The sequence below is a fragment of the Phycodurus eques genome, chromosome 9 (genome assembly GCF_024500275.1).
Source record: "Phycodurus eques isolate BA_2022a chromosome 9, UOR_Pequ_1.1, whole genome shotgun sequence".
Taxonomy (NCBI): Eukaryota; Metazoa; Chordata; class Actinopteri; order Syngnathiformes; family Syngnathidae; genus Phycodurus; species Phycodurus eques.
Genome location: NC_084533.1, coordinates 28,653,398 through 28,676,524, shown reverse-complemented (window position 1 = coordinate 28,676,524; position 23,127 = coordinate 28,653,398). Strand labels below are relative to the sequence as shown.

The window sequence follows — 23,127 nt, the reverse complement described above, 5'->3', positions numbered from 1 at the left end:
ATACGAGCGCAACCACACGCATAACAACACACATTGGCAAGTTTACGAAGTTTGATGAAACGTTCACGCCGGGAAATCGCCGCGCCGTGCCGGCTGATGGATCGAGGACAAGCGGCGTCGCACGCGAGCGAGAGGGGCTGCGGAGGTCTACCTCAGGGGCGTCAACGGTCGCAAAGTGAGGACAACGCCGACGAGAGCGCTGGACGTAGCATCGCATCCGGGAAATAACGCGTTCGCATTGACCGCGCTGCCAGAGGGTAAACATGCAGGCGGGTTTACACAATCAAAGAAAAACCAGATGAGACTGAAACTGATCAGGCTAGATATGTGGCAAAAGGATACCATCGGGTGCAAGGAAGAGATTACGAGGAGACATTTACTCCAACTGTAAACATGACATCTGACCGTACTTCGATGCAACCGGCAGCTCAACATGACATGACGTGACCAAATGCGACAAAGGTGGGAGAACAGTTCGGAAACTGACCGAGTCATGATATGGATTGAAACAATCCGCAAGAGATTGGAATAGGGTGTCACACGACCACCTCACTGAAAATGACTTCGTGCCGAATTCAGCAGATCACCGTGTCGACAACAAACAGACAAGCAACCAATGGATAATTCGAAGCGTTTGGGTCGATGATCTCATTATTGCTGCCGCTGATGAGGACGCTCTTAACAAGGTAAAGGCGATGCTGAAAGGAAAATTTAAGATGAAGGATCTTGGGAAACTCCAAACATTTTCTTGGGATTGACTTTTCACAGGGCGGCACGGTGGCCGACCGGTTAGAGCGTCAGCCTCACAGTTCCGAGGACCCGGGTTCAATCCCCGGCCCCGCCTGTGTGGAGTTTGCGTGTTCTCCCCGTGCCTGCGTGGGTTTTCTCCGGGCACTCCGGTTTCCTCCCACATCCCGAAAACATGCATTCATTGGAGACTCGAAATTGCCCGTAGGCACGACTGTGAGTGCGAATGGTTGTCTGTTTGTATGTGCCCTGCGATTGGCCGGCAACCGGTTCAGGGCGTACCCCGCCTCCTGCCCGATGACAGCTGGGATAGGCTCCGGCACGCCCGCGACCCGCGTGAGGAGACGCGGCTCAGAAAATGGACGGATGGATGGACTTTTCACAGAACAATGGGTTCACGACGAACCGAACGAGATATATCACAAAAACACTGGAACGATTCGGTGTGTCTGATCGCGAGGCGAGGGCGACACCGTGCGAGCAAACGCAAAACCTTGACAATGACAGCGCACCTATGAATCCGAGAAAATATCGTGACGTGGTAGGCAGTTCGATATATGCGGTGACATGTACAAGACCTGACCTAAGTTGGATTGTCAGGAAACTGTCACAATACCGACAAGGCACCAACAGAACAACAATGGAGAATGACGAAATGAATCAAATATTGTGTTACGAGAAAAGAGAGAATCATCTTGAGCTTGGAGCATATTGCGATGCTGGACTGGGCAGCAGATCAAGGCGACAGACGAAGTACGACAGGGGACTGTTTCAGTTGAACTGTTATTTGGTGGAAGTCCAAAAAGCAGTCAACGCTTGCTTTGTCCTCCTGTGAAGCAGCATACAAGAAAGCGTGGATCTTGTACGACTTCGAAAAGGGACGGCCATGGGAGGTGCATATGCACCAGGGACAATATTTGAAGACTGGTAAATTAGACTCGTCAAACAATAACATGATACAAATGCATGCAAACTTAAGACGTGGAGAAGGCACTTGAATGAAGAAGATATATTTTGTTAAACAATAAACGAGTGTTTGCCATTTATCGTCTCACTCCAGACAGCTGGAGGTCACAGACAGCCGGCAGCACAAAGCGGACTTGAGGAAGCCTGCGGTGATTTGATTTGAGGGGGCACGGAGTTCGTTCGAGGGTGCCGTGCCCCCTCTTGCCCCAGCGTATAACCGGACCCGATTCGAACTTCGACGCAGACACATTACGTCGAGACATCCTCACGGCAGCGTATATACGTACTGTGATGAGGCATGCAACCGATACGCCGTGACCCTGAAGTCTGTCGAAAGGATGAGTAACACATACGCGGAAAAAAGGTGAAACATCTGACTCACCAGAGTCGACATCCGAGAGCAGTTCCCCGACGTCTGCTCGCCGCCGCGCGGCACGTCGGCGTCCGCTCCGTCCACGCTCACTAAACTTTGACTCACGGCTTGCGTGTTCGTCACGTGACTCTTGGCGGCGGCGCACGCCTCGTAACTGTAGACGTGCGGGAGCGTCCCCGCCGTCCCCAACGTGTCGCAGTAGCGCGGCGGATAATACGGAATGACGGGGAGGTCGGAGCGGTACAAGACGCGAGACCGTCTCCACCTGTACACCTTGAGCGATACGATAAGCAGCGAACAGGCGACGAAGAGGAAGGAGACCGCAGCCAGAGCCGAGACCAAGTAAAAAGTCAGCCGGTCGTCGTCGTCCTCGCTCAAGTCGTCGGCGAACTCCGACCTCGGCACTTCGGGGAAGCCGTCCGCCAGCGCCACGTTCACCGCCACCGTGGCCGAACGAGAGGGCCGCCCGTTGTCCTCCACGACGACGGTCAGTCTTTGTTTGACGGCGTCTTTATCGGTCACTCGGCGGACAGTTCGCATTTCTCCATTGTGGAGGCCCACTTCAAACAGCGCCCCCCTGTCTGTGGCAAATTTGTGCTGCACTTTATAGGAGAGCCAGGCGTTCTGTCCGGAGTCCACGTCCACGGCCACCACTTTAGTCACCAGATAGCCCGCGTCTGCCGAACGAGGCACCGTTTCGGCGTGCGGCGGGACCGGGTACAGGACCTGAGGGGCGTTGTCGTTCTGGTCCCGGATCAGGATGCCCACGCTCACGTTGCCGCAGAGAGGAGGGGAGCCTCCGTCCTGCGCTCGCACCGCAAAGTCCAGCCGCTTCATCCGCTCGTAGTCGAAGGAGCGCACGGCGCTGACGACGCCGCTTTGGGCGTTCACGGACACGAACGAGGAGGCCGGCACTCCGTTCACGGAGGAGTCCTCCAGGATGTAGGAAACGCGAGCGTTCCGGCCCCAGTCCGCGTCTCTGGCTCTCAGCGTGACGACGGAGAGACCCGGCGTGTTGTTTTCCACAACGGAGGCCTCGTACGAGCTCCTCTCGAAGACGGGCGCGTTGTCGTTGACGTCCGAGATGCGCAAGGTGAGAGTGACGCTGCTGGAGAGGGAGGCCACGCCCTCGTCACAGCACGTCACGCTGATGTTGTACTCGGCCGACCGCTCTCGGTCCAAGTCCCCGTCTGTCACTAAACTAAAAAACTTTTTCGATGTACTCTTCATCAGAAAGGGCAAGTTTTCGTCGATAAAACATGCAACATGGCCATTTTCTGCAGAGTCAGGATCTTGCACATTCAATATTGTGACCACAGTCCCTGGTGTGGAATTCTCTGAAATCGAGCTGGTTTTTGACATGACATTTATAACTGGGGCGTTATCATTTGTGTCAGTTACTTCCACAATAATCCGACATGAATCTGTCAGCCCTCCATCGTCACTAGCTTGTACAAATATTTCATAGTGATGCACCTTCTCGTAATCGAGGCTTCCAATTAAAGACACCAGGCCTTTTTCTCTATCAATTTGAAAAAGAACAGGGACGTCATCCACTGTGTTCGTTATCGAATAAGTCACTTTCCCATTTGAGCCTTCATCTGCATCCACGGCACTCACGGCGCTTATGGAGATGCCTTTTGGCGCAGTCTCCATCACAGTGACGCTGTAAACCTCCTGCGTGAACACAGGCGCGTTGTCGTTTGCGTCGAGCACGTCAATTTCGACACGCATTGTTCCCGTCAGCTGTGGATCACCGCCATCAGCCGCAGTGAGAATTAAAGCGTGATGGTCTTTTGCCTCCCTATCGAGCGTTTTCCGCAGAACCATCTCCACACTCTTGCTGCCATCCTGCTGATTTTGTAATTTGAGGTGAAAATGATCCGTCGGCTTTAACGAGTAGCCCTGCAATCCGTTCACCCCGACGTCGAAATCCGCAGCTCTTTCCAGCACGAATTTTGCTCCAATCACAGCCGACTCGCTTATCTTGAACGTCATCTCCCCCTTTTTAAAAGTGGGCGCATTGTCGTTCATGTCGTGGATTTCGACGGTCACCGTGTGGAATTCGATCGGATCTTCCAGCGTGATCTGCAGATGTAACGCGCACGGCGTGGTTTGTCCGCACAGCGCCTCCCTGTCGATCCGCTCTCGAACCACGAGCGCTCCGCTGTCCGTGTGCAGCTCCGTGAAGTCTGCATTGCCCTCCGTGTAGATGCGAGCTTTCCCAGATTTCAGCCTTTTCACATCCACGCCTAAATCCCGCGCTACGTTTCCAACCAGAGAGCCTTTGCTCATTTCCTCGGGAATGGAATAAGTCACCTGCCCGAGCACCCAGCCGACGAAATACGCCCAGACGAACAATAGCACTTGCCGCTTCATTGTTCCACTCGACGTGCGATGCTCCAAATTAGAGGCAAAGCGCGTTTGGATTCCTCTCATCCAAATCGCGAATCAAAAAAGACAAATATCTCCGTTTTGCTTGAGAGGGGGAAAAAAAAAAAAAAAACACCCCAAAAGACTGGAAGAGCGAATATGTCCGCTTTCCGTCCTCGCTCTCTTGATGTGATGTGGATGTGGATCTTTGTGTGCTGGGATAGCAGATAAATGTTGGGGGAATCTCTGGTCAACAGCGTCCCTCGGAGTCCAAACACTTGTACTGCAGGATATTACAGATTCAAGTCGGCCCACTGCAAAACGAGGGGCCGTGTGTGCATTGAACGTCGCCCCGAGAACTCATCATGATACAGACGGTGCAAACAAACAAACGGATCTTATTGTCATTGATTGCTGGTTATTTGCTAACTCTGAAGGGATTTGGGAACCCCCCCCCCAAAATAAGATATCTTCGGAATCAGCTAAATATGGCAGATCATCATCAAGTTGAGGACGTTTAATCCACATTGGAAAAAGAAATGAATCTGAATATCCAAACTACACTAAACTAAGTATGAGGCAGGAAAAAGAGGGCGGGCGGCGGCTTTATGGCCTGGGTGGAGGAAAATCCGAACCTATTTGAATGATCTGCCAACTCATTCATCTTTGTCAATATCGCAGGGGCTGGGACTGCAAATAATAATAATAATCATAAAAAGAATAATTTCTCTGCGTTGTCTGCCATTGTTCCATGCAATGTTGTCATTTGACTGGATGTGAACACGGAGGAGCTGAATGACGTCTTTACGGAGGGGATTCTTTTTCATGACTTCAGGTTATATCGGCACATATCTGACACTTTGCAGGCAACTCAAGACAATAGTTGGTGATTGAGCAGAATGTAACTTCCGATCTGATGATGTACGGAAAAATATCAAATCCCAACTTCCCCGTTTGATTTCGGGTGAACTAAGTGGCAAGCCATAAAAAATGAACAGTCGTCAATTGGATGCAAATAATACTCCTCAGTTCTCACAATGACTGCATAACTAAGAAAACAAAATGTCTGCCATGTTTACGTAGTGTGTTGAGGCAGACTTTTTTTTATTTTTTTTATGAAGTGTATCCAGTGCTCGAGAAGATCATACAGGAGCAGTAAAATTCTCAAGTTGCGGGGAAAAAAATGTAATTGAATGCATTACAAAATGAAAATGCAAAGAAAATCAACAAGGAAATTGAGAGTTTGGGCCAACGTTAGAATCAAAGAATATGACAATTGTTGGATTCGACTCGAAACAATGATTAAGAAGACCACAAACTGTGTACGTTCAGAATGAAGCGGCGGAAGAAAGTTTACGCCTGCAACTACTTTGCTTATGCATCACCAAAAGGAAGTAAAGATTCAAAAAGCTGAAATATTCTGGAGGCGATGCAACTTCCATGCACCCACCAAAAGCATCTGCGGTGACTGTAAATAATTGAATATTTCGCTTCCAGAAAGACAATGTGAGGACAGAGTGAAGTCAAAAAGTCAAAAATGAGCACAAACTGTATGATTTCATAACTGGACTGCAACTGGAAAAATCAATAACTTCAGCGTCAATCAATCCATTTTCAAAGGACTGCCTCCTGCCATGAAGAAGTCGCTTCAACAAAAGCTTTCCAAACTTTAACGACTTCAGTGAGCAAAACGACGACGGCATGAACAAGTGAAACACACCAAAAATCACCAACTATGTGCACAGTTCATGGAAATATCATGATGCAGCTTTGAAAACATTACCACCCAAAAATTAATGCACAACCTTTGTCATTTGAGACAATTTAAACATGGGATTAGACAGTAATTGAAACCATCTATTCGGGGAAACGAGAGGAATAACAATAAGAAAAACGTTTTAAATTGTTTGCACTTGTATAAATTCTGAGCCATTTTCAGTCCCTGAGAATTGAGTTGAACACCTTTATAAATCTACCGAATGTGTTTTATATCAACAACTGAATAAACTGATGGTGCCTTCTGTCCCTGACCATGGTTCCGATTCCCAAGACATTGTTGGCATGGTTTAACCACATTTTGCAAAAGGAAAATGGGGAATTCTAACCTCAAGTGGAGAGTCAGGCTCATCCAGGATGTTCTCTTCCCTGCGCAACTTGCGCACGGTGCCTGCAGAACTTGGGTCCACGAGCAGCACGTTGCGACCGGCAGCTCTGTCCAGTTTACAGTCGCTTTTTACGGAGCCGGCGCACGCCTCGTAACTGTAGACGTGCGGGAGCGTCCCCGCCGTCCCCAACGTGTCGCAGTAGCGCGGCGGGTAATACGGAATGACGGGGAGGTCGGAGCGGTACGGGACGCGAGACCGTCTCCACCTGTACACTTTGAGCGATACGATAAGCAGCAAAGAGGCGACGAAGAGGAAGGAGACCGCAACCAGAGCCGAGACCTAAGTAAAAAGTCAGCCGGTCGTCGTCGTCCTCGCTAAAGTCGTCGGCGAACTCCGACCTCGGCACTTCGGGGAAGCCGTCCGCCAGCGCCACGTTCACCGCCACCGTGGCCGAACGAGAGGGCCGCCCGTTGTCCTCCACGACGACGGTCAGTCTTTGTTTGACGGCGTCTTTATCGGTCACTCGGCGGACAGTTCGCATTTCTCCATTGTGGAGGCCCACTTCAAACAGCGCCCCCCTGTCTGTGGCAAATTTGTGCTGCACTTTATAGGAGAGCCAGGCGTTCTGTCCGGAGTCCACGTCCACGGCCACCACTTTCGTCACCAGATAGCCCGCGTCTGCCGAACGAGGCACCGTTTCGGCGTGCGGCGGGACCGGGTACAGGACCTGAGGGGCGTTGTCGTTCTGGTCCCGGATCAGGATGCGAACGGCGGCCGCGGAGCTCAGCGGAGGGGACCCGGAGTCGCGGGCGCTCACGTTGAAGTCGAACGACTTGATTTGTTCGTAATCGAAGGATCGGAGCGCGCGGACGACGCCGCTCTCCGGGTGGACCGAGACAAAAGAAGACACGGCCGCTCCGTGAACTTCTTTCTCCTCCAGGAAGTAAGACACTCGAGCGTTCCGGCCCCAGTCCGCGTCACCGGCACTGACGGTCAAGACGGAAAAACCGGGAGGGTTGTTCTCTGCTACGGTCTTCCCGTATTCCGACTGACGGAATTCGGGCGGGTTGTCGTTCACGTCGGATATTTGAACGTTGACGTTTTGACTGCTAGACAGCGGCGGAGAGCCTCGGTCGGACACTGTTATGGTCACGTTATATTCGGGGACGCTTTCCCGGTCTAAGAAGTTTTCGGTCACTATGGTGTAGTAACCTGCTAACGAAGACTCGATTTTAAACGGGACGTCAGCGTTAATGGCGCACTTGACAACACCGTTGCCGTCGGCGTCGTCATCATTCACGTTGAAAACAGCCACGGTTGCACCTGGGGGAGAATCCTCAGGTATGGACTGAGAAAAGGACATCAACTTGATTGTGGGGACGTTGTCGTTCTCATCAATTATGTTGATGAAAACCTTACACGTGTCCGTATAACCTCCGTGGTCACGAGCATGGACGTTTAACTCATAACTCTGTGATTTTTCAAAATCTAGTTGACCAATGATTTTAATCTCTCCTGTTTTAACATCTACACTAAAAAGGTCTCTCTCATCTTTGGTCATATGAGGAGTGGAATAAGTGACGTCACCGTTGAGGCCCGCATCAGCGTCACTTGCACTCACAGTCGCGATCAAGGTTCCTGCAGGTGAATTTTCTCGCACATCGACCTTGTAAACAGGTTGAGTGCACACTGGCGCGTTGTCGTTGGCGTCCAGCACAGTGATTTGAATTCTCGCCGTCCCCGATCGATGTGGCTCACCGCCATCTGACGCAATCAACATGAGTGTCAGGCTCTCCTCCTGTTCTCGGTCTAAAGGCTTCTCTAAAACCATTTCGATAACTTTTCTGCCATTTGGTTGGTTTTGTATTTCCAATTTAAAATGATCTGATGGTTTAAGAACATATTTCTGAATATCATTAATAGCAACATCAAGGTCGGCTGCATTCGCGAGAGAGAAACGAGTGCCCACTGCAGCATGTTCAGTGCAATTTCCAAATGAATTTCCGACTGAGGGAAGGACGGACTGTTGTCATTAATGTCCACGACCTCCACTGTCACGCGATAAAGTTGGATGGGATTTTCTAAAATGATGTCGAAAGTGAAGCTGCAGGGCGTCGTCTTTCCACAAAGCTCCTCTCGGTCGATGCGCTCTTGAATGACAAGTGTGCCTTTGTCTCGCTTTAAATCCACATACTGTCGGCCTCCTTTCGTAATAATACGAGCTTTACCTGCTCCTAGTCTGGCCACATCCAAGCCCAAATCTCTCGCAATGTTCCCCACGAAAGAGCCTTCCGCCTGCTCCTCCGGTATGGAATAGCGAGCCTGTCCGCTCACGGAGCGCAGCTCACAGAGACAAAGAACGACAAACAGTGTGCGCCATCGGCCTCTGACAGCGCGCATCCACAGACGGTCCATCGCGGATCCGAAAATATCCAAACACCTTGAAAATAAAAACCTCGGTCGAATGTTCCCAAATCAAACAGGAGAATCCACGGAAAACGTTCCTCATCGAATGGCGAGCAGAGCGTCGTCTTTCTCGTCTGCGAAGCTCGAAAAGGAGTCCGAGAGGAGGACTGCTGCACGGACGAGTTTCCTTCCAATTCAATGACGTAGCACGAGCGGCGCTCAGAGCATTTTCGCGGAACTGCACCTCCACGTGATTGCCAAGGGAAACTGCTTTTTTTTTTTATAAATCTGGGGCCACAAAATAGCAAAATAGCAAGACTGGACAATTGGATGTTGTACTTAACGCATTTGGAATCGGGTTGTTTACATTTACTATTTGACCAATAGGACATAATATCAAAGAATGCTGGACAAAAATATTGATCTCAAGGTGATGTTAAAATAATTTCATAAATATCGTTTTCTTTTGCAAAAGTTTCATTTAAAAAAATATATATATAATGAATAGATATTTTATTTTGTTTGGAAAGAATGCATTCAATATTGAATCCAGACTATTTAAAAAAAATTCAACAAAAGGTATGACAACATGAACAAATGTTGAGAATGATGACACAGATATAATACCTAAACTTTAAACAACAATACAACCACGAAAATAAGGTGTTAATACATAACTACGGAGGAAATTGATTTTAGCGAATCGAAAACGGAGTCAAAAAGAAGAACGAACGAGGTTGAATCGCTGCTCCAACTTCATTTGTATGTCTGAATTGTCAGCTCCGAGCAATTCCAGCACCATGGACAACGACAAGGAACATCCAGCCCAACACATTTTAATTGTTACCAAAGGTTCTTTACTTTTCATTTGAGTTAATAATCATGGCTAGAAAACCATGATTATCCAATTAAACAAACCTTGATAAAATATTTCAGATGTAATAAATCTGTACGCTGCAAAAAGAAGGACAATTCAAAGGATGGATTGATATCCACTTCCCTCACTGTTCCTCCACCTTCTCCCTGCTTTCACTGCAGACCACGACCGTCCATCCGTATCATTTTCTGAGCCGCTTCTCCTCCTTAGGGTCGCGGGCGTGCTGGAGCCTATCCCAGCGATCATCGGGCAGGAGGCGGGGTACACCCTGAACTGGTTGCCAGCCAATCGCAGGGCACATACATACAAACAACCATTCACACACACGTTCACACCTACGGGCAATTTGGAGTTGTCAATTAACCTACCATGCATGTTTTTGGGATATGGGAGGAAACCGCAGTGCCCGGAGAGAACATGCAAACTCCACACAGGCGGGGCCTGGGATTGAACCCGGTCCTCAGAACTGTGAGGCAGACGCTCTAACCAGTCGTCCACCGTACCGCCTAGATCACAACGTCATCTGCAAAAATCATGGTCCACAGGGATTCCAGTCTGACCTCATCTGTCAGCCTATCCATTACCACTACAAGCAGGAAGGGGCTCGAGGCTGATCCCTGATGCACTCCCACCTCCACCTTCAACTCCTCTGTCCCACCTCACCACTGTTCTGTTGCCCTCATACATGTCCTGTATTATTCTGCCATACTTCTCTGCCACTCCAGACCTCCGCATGCAGTACCACAGTTCCTCTCTGGGTACTCTGTCGGAGGCTTTCTCTCGATCTACAAAGACACAATGTAGCTCCTTCTGACCTTCTCTGTACTTTTCCATGTTGATGATTTTCCATCAACATCCTCAAGGCAAATAATGCGTCTGTGGTACTCTTTCTAGGCATGAAACCATACTGTTGCTCGCAAATACTCGCTTCTGTCCTGAGTCTAGCGTCCACTACTCTTTCCCATAACTTCATTGTGTGGCTCATCCACTTTATTCCTCTATAGTTCCAAGAGCTCTGCACATTACCTTGGTTCTTAAAAATGGGCACCAGTACACTTTTCCTCCATTCCTCAGGCATCTTCTGACCCGCTAAAATTCTGTTGAACAGGCTGATCAAAAACTCCACAGCAACTTCTCCTAGATGCTTCCAAAACTCCACAGGAATGTCATCAGGACCAACCGCCTTTCCAGTTTTCATCCTCTTTCATGCCTTTCTAACTTCCCCCTTACGAATCATTGCCACTTCCTGGTCCACCACACTTGCCTCTTCTACTCTCCCTTCTCTCTCATTTTCCTCATTCATTAACTCCTCAAAGTATTCTTTCCATCTAGCTTAGCACACTGCTGGCACCAGTCAACACATTTCCATCTCTATCCTGAATCACCCTAACCTGCTGCACATCCTTCCCATCTCTCCCTCAGTCTGGCCAACCTATATAGATCTTTTTCTCCTCCTTTAGTGTCCAAGCTGGCATACAAGTCATCATATGCCTCGTTTGGCCTTTGCCACCTCGACCTTTGCCCTCCATCGCATCTCAATGTATTCCTTTCTCCTCCTCTCAGTGTTCCACTTCTTCTCAGCTAACCTCTTTCCTTGAGGATTTCCTTTATTTTGAGCTTCCACCACCAAATCTCCTTCTCCCCTTTCCAACGAGAAGATGCCCTATTTCTGTGTACTTTTAATCAAGCCTAGCTTTCAGGTTCTGAACACGACTGTAAATGAAATGTAATGACTTTAAAATATGTATCAATACAAGAACAAGGCTTCTCCAAGATATAAATTCTGAAAACAAACATAGATTGAAACAAATGTACTGAATTGACTCACCAGAGTCGACATCCGAGAGCAGTTCCCCGACGTCTGCTCGCCGCCGCGCGGCACGTCGGCGTCCGCTCCGTCCACGCTCACTAAACTTTGACTCACGGCTTGCGTGTTCGTCACGTGACTCTTGGCGGCGGCGCACGCCTCGTAACTGTAGACGTGCGGGAGCGTCCCCGCCGTCCCCAACGTGTCGCAGTAGCGCGGCGGATAGTACGGAATGACGGGGAGGTCGGAGCGGTACAAGACGCGAGACCGTCTCCACCTGTACACCTTGAGCGATACGATAAGCAGCGAGCAGGCGACGAAGAGGAAGGAGACCGCAGCCAGAGCCGAGACCAAGTAAAAAGTCAGCCGGTCGTCGTCGTCCTCGCTAAAGTCGTCGGCGAACTCCGACCTCGGCACTTCGGGGAAGCCGTCCGCCAGCGCCACGTTCACCGCCACCGTGGCCGAACGAGAGGGCCGCCCGTTGTCCTCCACGACGACGGTCAGTCTTTGTTTGACGGCGTCTTTATCGGTCACTCGGCGGACAGTTCGCATTTCTCCATTGTGGAGGCCCACTTCAAACAGCGCCCCCCTGTCTGTGGCAAATTTGTGCTGCACTTTATAGGAGAGCCAGGCGTTCTGTCCGGAGTCCACGTCCACGGCCACCACTTTAGTCACCAGATAGCCCGCGTCTGCCGAACGAGGCACCGTTTCGGCGTGCGGCGGGACCGGGTACAGGACCTGAGGGGCGTTGTCGTTCTGGTCCCGGATCAGGATGCCCACGCTCACGTTGCCGCAGAGAGGAGGGGAGCCTCCGTCCTGCGCTCGCACCGCAAAGTCCAGCCGCTTCATCCGCTCGTAGTCGAAGGAGCGCACGGCGCTGACGACGCCGCTTTGGGCGTTCACGGACACAAACGAGGCAATCGGAGTTCCCCCGATCTCGCCCTGCTCCAACATGTAAGAGACACGAGCGTTCTGGTTTTCATCTGGGTCTTTGGCGCTCACTCTCAGCACGGAAACACCCGGCGAGTTGTTTTCGGCGAGGTCGGCACGATAAAAGCTGACGGCAAACACAGGAGCGTTGTCGTTCACGTCGGAAACTTTCAAATGAAAAGTTCTCTCGGCGGAGAGGGGAGGCGAGCCGGCGTCCGACGCGACGACCGTGATGTTATATTCGGACACGCTTTCGCGATCGAAATCGGCATCGGTCACCAAGGCAAAATAATTTCGCACGTTGGATTTCATGCGAAATGGAACGCGGCCTTGGATGGCGCACCTCACGTGACCGTTTTCGCCAGAATCCTGGTCTTTCACGTTCATGATACCAATCGTGGTACCAGCCGGGGAGTCTTCTGAAACCGGACTCGTGAAGGACATCACGTTGAGGACGGGGACGTTATCATTCAAATCCAGGACTTCGATTTCCACTTTGGTGGAGTCACTCAAGTCCTCCTTGATCTTTGGCTTCAACCATGAACTCGATTGTTTTGTCTTTTTCATAATCGATTTCTTTTACGACCGATATGCATCCTGTCATCTCGTCGATATGAAACAAATCTGCTATTGCTGCTTTTGATTTTGAAAACGAGTATGCCACTTGTGCATTTGAACCGCTATCAGCATCAGTGGCATTCACAGTGAGAACGTGAGTGCCTTTCGCTGCATTTTCAATCACTTTAGCTTTATACAAAGATTGATTGAAGACAGGAACATTATCATTTGCATCCAAAATGTTAATATCTATATTTACCGTACCTGACCTCTGTGGATTCCCACCGTCCACAGCCACTAATTTAAGGGAAAGTCGCGGCTGCTGTTCCCTGTCTAAGGCTTTCTGCAGGACCATTTCTGCATGTTTTCTGCCTCCAGGATTGAAGTGTTGCTTCAAAACAAAATGATCACTCGGTGTTAAAACGTAACTCTGCACGCCGTTTGCACCCACGTCAGCATCATACGCACTCTCCAGAACAAAACGGGAGCCAAGTGCAGCAGACTCGCTTATTTCGAATTCTAAATGTTTATTTTCAAAAGTGGGCGCGTTGTCGTTGACGTCCAACACTTCGATGGTGACCGGGTGCAATTCCATGGGGTTTTCCAACAAAATCTCGAAGGTGAAGCTGCACGGCGTCACGTCTCCACACAGCTGTTCTCGATCTATCCTCTCACGGACAACCAGGAGCCCTTTGTCCGCCCTCAGCTCGGCGTACTGGACGTTCTCCCCGGTCACGATGCGGGCCCGCCCAGAACGGAGTCTTTTCAGATCCAAACCGAGATCTTGGGCCACATTTCCGACGAGCGAGCCTTTTTTCATCTCCTCGGGGATCGAGTAGCGGATTTGGGCCTCGGTTGCGTTGAGAAAAAAACACCAAAAGACAAAGAGGCAGGCCGCGCGTCGCCATCGCATTCCTCCTCGGCTCGGATGAATGTTTTTCGCCTCCATATGAAAATTTACAATATTCCAAGAAAGTCAAGCAATCGAAAAAACGACAGAACCAAAGCAGGCGCAATCAGATGCGCGTTATTTGAGCTCAACGATTGGACGTTGTTCACGCGAAGCTCTCTGGTGCCAAATGGCAGCGACAGAGGAGGGAGCTGCACTGCATCACACAGCGCCAACACATCCATTTACCATGTAACAGCGCCCCTTAGAGGCCGATATGCCAAACTGCCCACTTAGAATAAAAGCTTCAACATGGGAGGGGGAAAAAAACATCTTGACTATGCTCCGTCCTGTTAAATAACTGCATTAAATATCATACAAAAATTTACATAAATACAAATTTTCCGAGTTGAGGTTGTCACCTGAACAAACAGTCAATCAACACAGTTACAGGAAGGAAGGTGTGTGCGTAAGAGTAATAGAAGTGATAGAAATGATGATTATTGATTGGAATTCTTCAGAACGAGCGCTGGTCAACAAATCCCTTGGAAGCTGCCCTTCAGCACCATGGACAGAGACAAGACTGCACGAGGAGCTCACTGCTCACTTTGGGGCGAGCGAAACATCATTTGGAAAAGTACAATGCACGACTCGTCCACTCCCTCTTATCATGATGTGATATGACAACAATAAAAAAATACATGACTGATAAGGCTTCATCTTTACAACGTCGACTTCCAGAATATTGACATACAGTGGTACCTCGATTTAACAGACGGTTACAGGCAGAGGCTCGTCTGTTACAGCTGATTGTCCGTTCTATTGAAGCCGTTTTTTTGGTGGCCATTTGCACCCATATTACTTTACAGTAAAGTACAAAATGAGGGTTTTGTGCTTTTTCATGGCCTAAAACGCCAGTAAGGTACCATCCATAAATTTTCTGTACCGCTTCTCCTCACTAGGGTCGCGGGCTGCTGGAGCCTATCCCAGCTATCTTCGGGCGAGAGGCGGGGTACGCCCTCAACTGGTCGCCAGCCAATCGCAGAACACACATAAACAAACAACCATTCGCACTCACATTCATTGCTACGGGCAATTTAGAGTCTTCAATCACCCTACCACGCATGTTTTTGGGGTGTGGGAGGAAACCCGAGTGCCTGGAAAAAACCCACCCAGGCATGGGGAGAACATGCCAACTCCACAGAGGCGGGGCTGGGATTTGAACCCCGGTCCTCAGAACTGCGAGGCAGATGTGCTAACCACTCGGCTCCGTGCCGCCAGTAAGGTACCAATTTACTGTCCATCCAGTCATCCATTTTCTACCACTTATCTGACGACGGGTCGCAGGGGCAGTAGCTTTATCAGGAGGGACGCCCAGACTTCCCTCTCCCCAGTCACTTCCTCCTGCTCTTCCGGGGGGATCCCGAGGCGCTCCGAGGCCAGCCAAGAGAAGTCGTCTCTCCGGCGTGTCCCGGGTCGTCCCCGGGGTCTCCTCCCGGTGGGACGTGCCCGGAACACCTCACCAAGTAGGCGTCCGGGAGGCATCCGAATCAGACGCCCCAGCCATCTCATCTGGCTCCTCTCGAAGTGGAGGAGCAGCGGCTCTCCTCTGAGTTCCTCCCGGATGACCGAGCTTCTCACCGTCTCTCTAAGGGAGAGCCCGGAAACTCATTTCGGCCGCTCCGGGATCTTGTTCTTTTGGTCACGACTCACAGCTCCTCCCCTCACCAATGTATTGTAAATAAATCTTTTTTTAAAACTTTAAAATGTTTGAAAAGTTTTCAATTTCATCCAAACTTACTACGCTGAGGTGCTTGATGGAGACAATGCTTATGTACTTGTCATAGGCCACTCGCTTTCGTGAGTCACGACAAATTAGTGTGCTTCCTCGTTCCAAATGCGTTGCCATCGACAAATTGCTTGACAGAAAAAACTGTTACTGTACCAGAAATAGCATGTTCCAGACTCCAGGGACTTATGTGTCGTATTGCTCGTTGAGTGAACACCGCAGCCATGTGCGCTCTCTCTCTATACGACAATAGATAGAACTGAGCTTGTGCCATCATGGCCGCCACGTCAATACAATGGAAATGTTGCCACATTCAACATGGCCGCCAAATAGGAGTGGCAGGCACGTCTGATGGTTGAACCTTTTCATATTGCATGTCCGTGACACGGAAATAGGTGCATCCCAGTCTTGCTTGATTAGTATTCCCACATAGTTTGTAGGCAGGACACGCCCTGCTCCAATATTACTGGCTCCAGGTCATGCGCCGCTACTCAATGATTGGCTGTTGGGTACCTGTAAAACACGCCGTACTGCTTCCAGACGGGAAAAGAAGGATGTGATAAAAGTGTAGCGGCATTTGTATGTTTCCCACGAACCTAACCCACTCTACTCTTTAACCAATCTGAAAACGGTTCAGCCCCAAACCCAGAACCAAAACCTAACCATAACAAACTTATTTGTTTTTATTTTGGACAAAATTGATCAGTGTGGGGATGGTGAGTTCGTGGGGGTGAGTCCTGCCTAGAAACGATGTGGGAATGGTAATAAAGCTCCAGAGTCTATGCCGAGATTGCGCCACAGCGCCACTAAACAACAGTGGCCACTTCAGGAACTAACAGATCTTGTCAGCACCGCTTTCAGTGACAACCGGAAAGTATTTTTGGACACATGCGCTGTCCATGACTTCCGATATCCGTTAAATCGCGTCCGGTAAAGGGAGGCGCCACTGTTCGTGTCACTGTACCTCTGGGAATGAATGGTCGGAACACTTTGTGAGTCTGCATACTTTTGAGACTTTTAAAACCCGAACGAGTCGCAAAACCAACACTCGCCTATATGCATATAAACACTCTTAAAAGAGTGCAAAGTGACATGTTGTCCCCGGTTTTGAAACGAGTAAAAGAAATTGAGACTACATTGCTACTCGCTACCAAGTTTGAGAAACAAGACAGGCTTCAAAATGTCTCTCTGAAAGCCAAAAAAACCACAAAGTCGATGTTGAAAACCGGCAATTCCAAACATAATGGACTAAGAAGTATTTATTTTGTCTGGCGAACGCGACGAGTACTAAATCGGGACCCTGGCGATTTGAATATAAGAGACCTTTTCCGAGTCGAAAATAGTCAACAACTGCGAGCTGCTCATGCTGCCGTCAGAGTAATCGCAGTGAACGCACCCCCCGCTCGGCCTATTCTAGAACTGCCACTGGACAGCGCTCATCGGCAGCTTGAAGCAAGCACCGCCAACATCCCCCGGACTCACGGCTGCGGTGTCCTTGAGCGAGACGCTGATACCCCGAACTGCTCCCAGCGCTTCAGCTGCCCCCTACTCCAGTGTGTTCCACGAACAAATGCGTGTGTTCACTGTGACGGGTAAAATGCAGAGAACAAACTTTGTGTGCATGCATGCATGTCCATGACAATAAAGGGGATTCTCATTCTTCTTGCTGTCACTGATGAAGTGAATTCACAGCCAAACTTGCTTGTCACTTCAGCTATGAAACAAAAGTGTCTCTCTCAGACACAGCGACTAACTCTTCGCAGAGTGGAAGTACTTGCAAAGGACGTTGCGGGAAAGCTTCTGGAAACCTGGAAAAGCAGAATGTACCGTACGTCCATTGCTGTGGGAAAACCAACTGATTGTAAAGAGCTGAAGTGGAATGCGAAAATGAATTTCATTTTCGATCGCATCTAATTTTCTACTCACTGAAGTCTGTGTGGATGTTCAGATTGATATAAATGGTGGTTCTTGTAGCATGGAACATTTATGTAGTATTGCTTTGGGTGTGCACAATCTAGTTCTTTCATAAAGCTGTGATCATATGAAACATCACATTAAAATTCAGGCTGGTGAAAATGCTGAGTGGCGAGTAACTCTGGGAAACCACAAGCCACAGTGGTCGGTGAGGAAAAAAAGCGGATGTCAAGCCCTGCTTGTAAGTAAGCACATTTACAAACTACGTATTCAACTGAGTATCAACAAATATTTTAACAACCTTGTTCGAAGTTACAAGATTTGCATTCACTTCAAAACATCAACCTTTCAGCAACATAAAGCAAAACAAGTCATACAACCTCGAGAAGCAGTAAAAGTCATGAAACAGAGAAACATCTGACTCACCAGAGTCGACATCCGAGAGCAGTTCCCCGACGTCTGCTCGCCGCCGCGCGGCACGTCGGCGTCCGCTCCGTCCACGCTCACTAAACTTTGACTCACGGCTTGCGTGTTCGTCACGTGACCTTTGGCGGCGGCGCACGCCTCGTAACTGTAGACGTGCGGGAGCGTCCCCGCCGTCCCCAACGTGTCGCAGTAGCGCGGCGGATAGTACGGAATGACGGGGAGGTCGGAGCGGTACAAGACGCGAGACCGTCTCCACCTGTACACCTTGAGCGATACGATAAGCAGCGAGCAGGCGACGAAGAGGAAGGAGACCGCAGCCAGAGCCGAGACCAAGTAAAAAGTCAGCCGGTCGTCGTCGTCCTCGCTCAAGTCGTCGGCGAACTCCGACCTCGGCACTTCGGGGAAGCCGTCCGCCAGCGCCACGTTCACCGCCACCGTGGCCGAACGAGAGGGCCGCCCGTTGTCCTCCACGACGACGGTCAGTCTTTGTTTGACGGCGTCTTTATCGGTCACTCGGCGGACAGTTCGCATTTCTCCATTGTGGAGGCCCACTTCAAACAGCGCCCCCCTGTCTGTGGCAAATTTGTGCTGCACTTTATAGGAGAGCCAGGCGTTCTGTCCGGAGTCCACGTCCACGGCCACCACTTTCGTCACCAGATAGCCCGCGTCTGCCGAACGAGGCACCGTTTCGGCGTGCGGCGGGACCGGGTACAGGACCTGAGGGGCGTTGTCGTTCTGGTCCCGGATCAGGATGCCCACGCTCACGTTGCCGCAGAGAGGAGGGGAGCCTCCGTCCTGCGCTCGCACCGCAAAGTCCAGCCGCTTCATCCGCTCGTAGTCGAAGGAGCGCACGGCGCTGACGACGCCGCTTTGGGCGTTTATAGTAACATACTCAGACACTAGAGATCCACCAATACTAGCATCCTCTAAAATATAAGAAACACGCGCATTTTGACTATGATCAGGATCTTTAGCAGTAAGTGTGATGATCGAATTTCCAGGAGGGTTATTTTCTGTGATGATCGCGCTGTAAAGGCCGCGCGAAAACACTGGAGCATTGTCGTTGACGTCAGAGATTTTCAGATTCAAGGTTTTTTGGGTCCACAGAGTAGGAAGCCCTGCGTCTGTGGCAACGACTGTGATGTTATATTCGGAAACACTTTCACGATCTAAAGGCGCGTCTGTTAACAAGGTGTGATAATTTCTCAAGTTCGATCGGATTTTAAAAGGTGAATTTTGCTCAATTCTGCACGTCACCTTTCCGTTTTCAGCCGAGTCAGCGTCTTTCACGTTGATGATTGCAACAGTTGTGCCAGGAGGGGAGTCCTCCGACACCGGACTCGTGAAGGACATGACGCTCATCGCGGGGGCGTTGTCATTCACATCAATGACGTCAACGATCACTTTACACGAGTCCGTCAAACCTCCCTGGTCCTTGGCATCTATTCTCAGCTCGTGTTTTTTGTTTTTCTCGAAATCAATAGAGCCCCTCACGGAAATCACACCACTGGTTTCGTCGATGGCAAACACGTCACGCAGGCCGCTGTCCATGTCTGCAAAATGATAAGTCACAAGACTATTCGACCCGAAGTCTGCGTCGCTGGCATTCACAGTGACCACAAAATGATTGTGAGCAGCGTTCTCCGTGACGGCGGCTTTGTACACGGATTGGTTGAAAACAGGCGCGTTGTCGTTCACGTCCAGTACGGAAATATGAATATTGACCGTCCCAGACCTTTGCGGGTTTCCGCCGTCCACTGCTATTAATTTTAAAGACAGACTGGGGAGCGCCTCCCTGTCCAGCGGCTTCTGAAGCACCATCTCCGCATATTTCCTGCCACCTGTATTTGAATGCTGCTTCAACACAAAATAGTCATTCTCGGACAACAAATATTCCCGGAGGCCATTGACGCCGACGTCTGCGTCCTCGGCGCTTGTCAGAGAAAATCGAGCGCCAGTATTTGCAATCTCGCTGATTTCAAAACGGATGTCGTTTCTCTTGAACGTCGGCGAGTGGTCGTTAATGTCTGTAATTTCAACTGTGACGTGATGCAGCTCCGTGGGCTTTTCTAAAATCACCTCAAAGCTGAAACTGCACGGCGTCACATCTCCGCAAAGCTGCTCTCGGTCGATCCTCTCACTGACCACCAGAGTCCCTTTGTTTGCCAGCAGCTCCGTGTACTCGACGCTCTCTCCCGTCGCGATGCGGGCCCGCCCGGACGAAAGTCTTTTCAAATCCAAACCGAGGTCTTGTGCTACGTTTCCGATCACCGAGCCTTTCTTCATCTCCTCCGGGATTGAGTACCGTATATTTCCGTCGACCGCTGGGCTGACAAAAAGGAGAAACAACAGAAGCCAGCTGACGATGCGCCCTTTTCTGCACAGAGTGCTGGGAGGTGTTGCGTTTGCCATCGTAAAATAAAAATACGTTTCAAAATTATCCCCCAAAACGATGCTGCTTCTTGTCATATAAAAAAACAAAAAAACTTGACAACGACGAAAATTGCTGGATTTTGACGGCCTATTTGGACAACAAGGAAGGCGAGCACGTTCCTCTCAATGCCTGCCCAAAGGATGCACACCGCCTCCTTCCCCTCATCGTACACACGAGTGGGAGGATAAAGAGAGAAATAACACAGACTCACTGTTGGATTGACCAATAGCGTCCCTTAGAGTATAAAATGAGGAATACAAGAGCTTTTCTTTTTGTCAATACGTGTGTCCTTCTTGTTTGTCAAATTAAAGATGAAATTGAGTCAGTTATCCGGACATCTATACAACAATTATTTCATATCACACAGAGTCAGTGACAGTGACTCCATGCAAAAAAATTATTAACCCGGGCTCGAAAATTGTATTCATGTTGTTGAGCATTTTGGCTGCATGCATGCAATGTTACAAAGTATTTCGTTGATTTCAATCGGATCATGTGTCTTTCTTTCATTAACTGCTTAATAATTCGTCAATACGGATTTTTAACAGTTTGGAAATATTTGCCACATTTGTATGTTGACATTGGCTGTGAAAAGCCAATCCAATGTCATTATATAGCACAATTTCGACAAACAAGGTTCCCAAACTGCTGTGCAATGCAATAGAAACACAGCAAGAAATACAAAATAAGGATAAAAACAATCAAATAAAATGAGAAAAACTACAGAAAATGAAGTCGGTAAAATCAACATGGAATAAAATACACTGCCCACACAACACATCCATCATGTCAGACACGCTAACTGGTGTTAAAAGCCTGGGTAAAAAGATGGGTTTGAAGCAAGGATTTCAAATGAGACCAAGATGAGGCTTGTCTGATGTGCAGTGGGCAAACATGCCGGAGTTTTGGAGCTGCAACAGCAAACGCGCGATGACCTCGAGGTTTAAGCCTGGCTCTGGGCTCTGTCAGGAGCAGCCGGTCAGCTGACCTGACCGGCAATGTCGGGGCGCGGCACCTCAGAGAGCTACGATGGGGCAAGGCCATTCAAGGCTTTCGAAGCAAATAAAAGAATTGTAAAATGAATCCTAAAACCAACAGGCAGCCAGTGGAGTGAAGCTAAAATAGGTGAGGTACGATCATATTTTCTTGTGCCAGTTAAAAGACGAGCCGCTGCTTTTTGAACCAGTTGCAGACGAGCAATGGAGGACCCACTGACCCCCCCCCCCCCATCGCACTAATCCATTCGAGCGGTCACAAAGGCGTGGATTACTATTCCAAAGTGATGTTTCCGTAGGACCGGTTTCATTTTTGCTCGCTGCCTTCATTGGAAAAAGCTAGATTTAACCACGGCTTTAATTTGGGTGTCAAACTTAAGATCAGTGTCCACTTTTACACCCAGGTTGTGAATGATGCATTTTTGATATTGCGCCAAGGGACCCAGATCAACTAGGTGGGTCAAAGAAGTGCAACCAAAGACCATGACCTCTGTCATTTTTTCATGAAAATTGAAAAAGTTAAAGAGACATCCAGGCCTTAATATCACGTAAGTACTCCAGCAATGGCTTAGCACAGTAGGAGGATGCCTTTTTAAGGGGGGCGTAGATCTGACTGTCATCTGCTAAGCAATGAAAACAAATACCATGTTTCCTGAGAATTTTGCCAAGTGGGAGTAAATAGAGGGAAAATAAGAGAGGGTTAAGCACGGAACCCTGTGGCACCCCATGTGAAAGGGGAGGACACAGAGTCAGCAAGGCTAACACAAAAGGCTCGCTGAGACATGTCGGACCTGAACCGTTCAAGTGCTGCGCCTCTGATGCCCACCCACTGCTCCAAACGAGTAATCGGGATGTCATGGTCCACAGTAACAAAGGCTGCAGTCAGATCAAAAAGTACGAGGACAACACAGTGACCAGAGTCAGCAGAAAACGTCATGAGTTTGATCCTGTACATCGGTTGCAAATTCCCCTCTTCTCAAAAATCTTCAAATAATATGTCAATTTACCACATTTTAATCATGTGCAAGTCCAACCAATGCACATGTTCAAATTCAATCAATTCAAAGGAGGTTTTTTTTAGTGTTATGAGGAAGAGGAACTGTTCATTGAAATAAATGATGCCAAGTGAGATGCTGGCGGCAGTGTTAAAATTGCTGGACTTCGTGAATTCACTCGAAAGAAATGATCACCCTAAAACGTAGACGGAACAACAAGGCTAACTGATTTCAAGTAAATCAAGTCAATTTTGACTAATGAACACAAATATGGATGACCTGTATTTTGAAACGACGATTAAGTACCTCAATGGTCTCGAGTCTCGACTAAACCGAGAAATGTTTCATGGTCTTTCACACTTCTTCCATGCCATAAGGACGACAGATTGAATATACGAGCTGATTTCTGACCTGCACAAGGCCGGAACAAACCACAAGACCACCAACAAGAATTTTGGTGAGAACACTGTGTCATAAATTGGAAATGCAGCAGCAACAACAACAAAAACAAACTACATATCTTGGATGATTATGATTGTGAAT

General features: G+C 49.1%; 3 protein-coding genes and 2 pseudogenes across 11 annotated transcripts in view; all 5 read right to left on the bottom strand.

Moving 5' to 3' along the window:
* The window catches only part of LOC133407442 (protocadherin gamma-C5-like), a 276,972-nt gene that overhangs the window by 91,537 nt on the left and 162,308 nt on the right, over nucleotides 1–23,127 (bottom strand). The window lies entirely within an intron of this gene.
* Nucleotides 1,102–4,545, bottom strand: LOC133407775 (protocadherin gamma-A11-like). The gene has a single exon (XM_061686016.1). It carries the CDS (start codon nucleotides 4,523–4,525, stop codon nucleotides 1,979–1,981), a length of 2,547 nt encoding a protein of 848 aa, XP_061542000.1. The 5' UTR covers nucleotides 4,526–4,545; the 3' UTR covers nucleotides 1,102–1,978.
* On the bottom strand, nucleotides 6,526–8,636 carry LOC133408058 (protocadherin gamma-A4-like; annotated as a pseudogene).
* Nucleotides 10,648–14,992, bottom strand: LOC133407448 (protocadherin beta-12-like; annotated as a pseudogene).
* On the bottom strand, nucleotides 17,286–20,205 carry LOC133407453 (protocadherin gamma-A4-like). The gene has a single exon (XM_061685378.1). The coding sequence runs from the start codon at nucleotides 19,979–19,981 to the stop codon at nucleotides 18,083–18,085; it is 1,899 nt and encodes a 632-aa protein (XP_061541362.1). The 5' UTR covers nucleotides 19,982–20,205; the 3' UTR covers nucleotides 17,286–18,082.

Coding starts and splice junctions, on each gene's coding strand:
- LOC133407775 (XM_061686016.1), bottom strand. CDS start 4,525: ATGAGAGGAATCCAAACGCGCTTTGCCTCTAATTTGGAGCATCGCACG.
- LOC133407453 (XM_061685378.1), bottom strand. CDS start 19,981: ATGGTGCTTCAGAAGCCGCTGGACAGGGAGGCGCTCCCCAGTCTGTCT.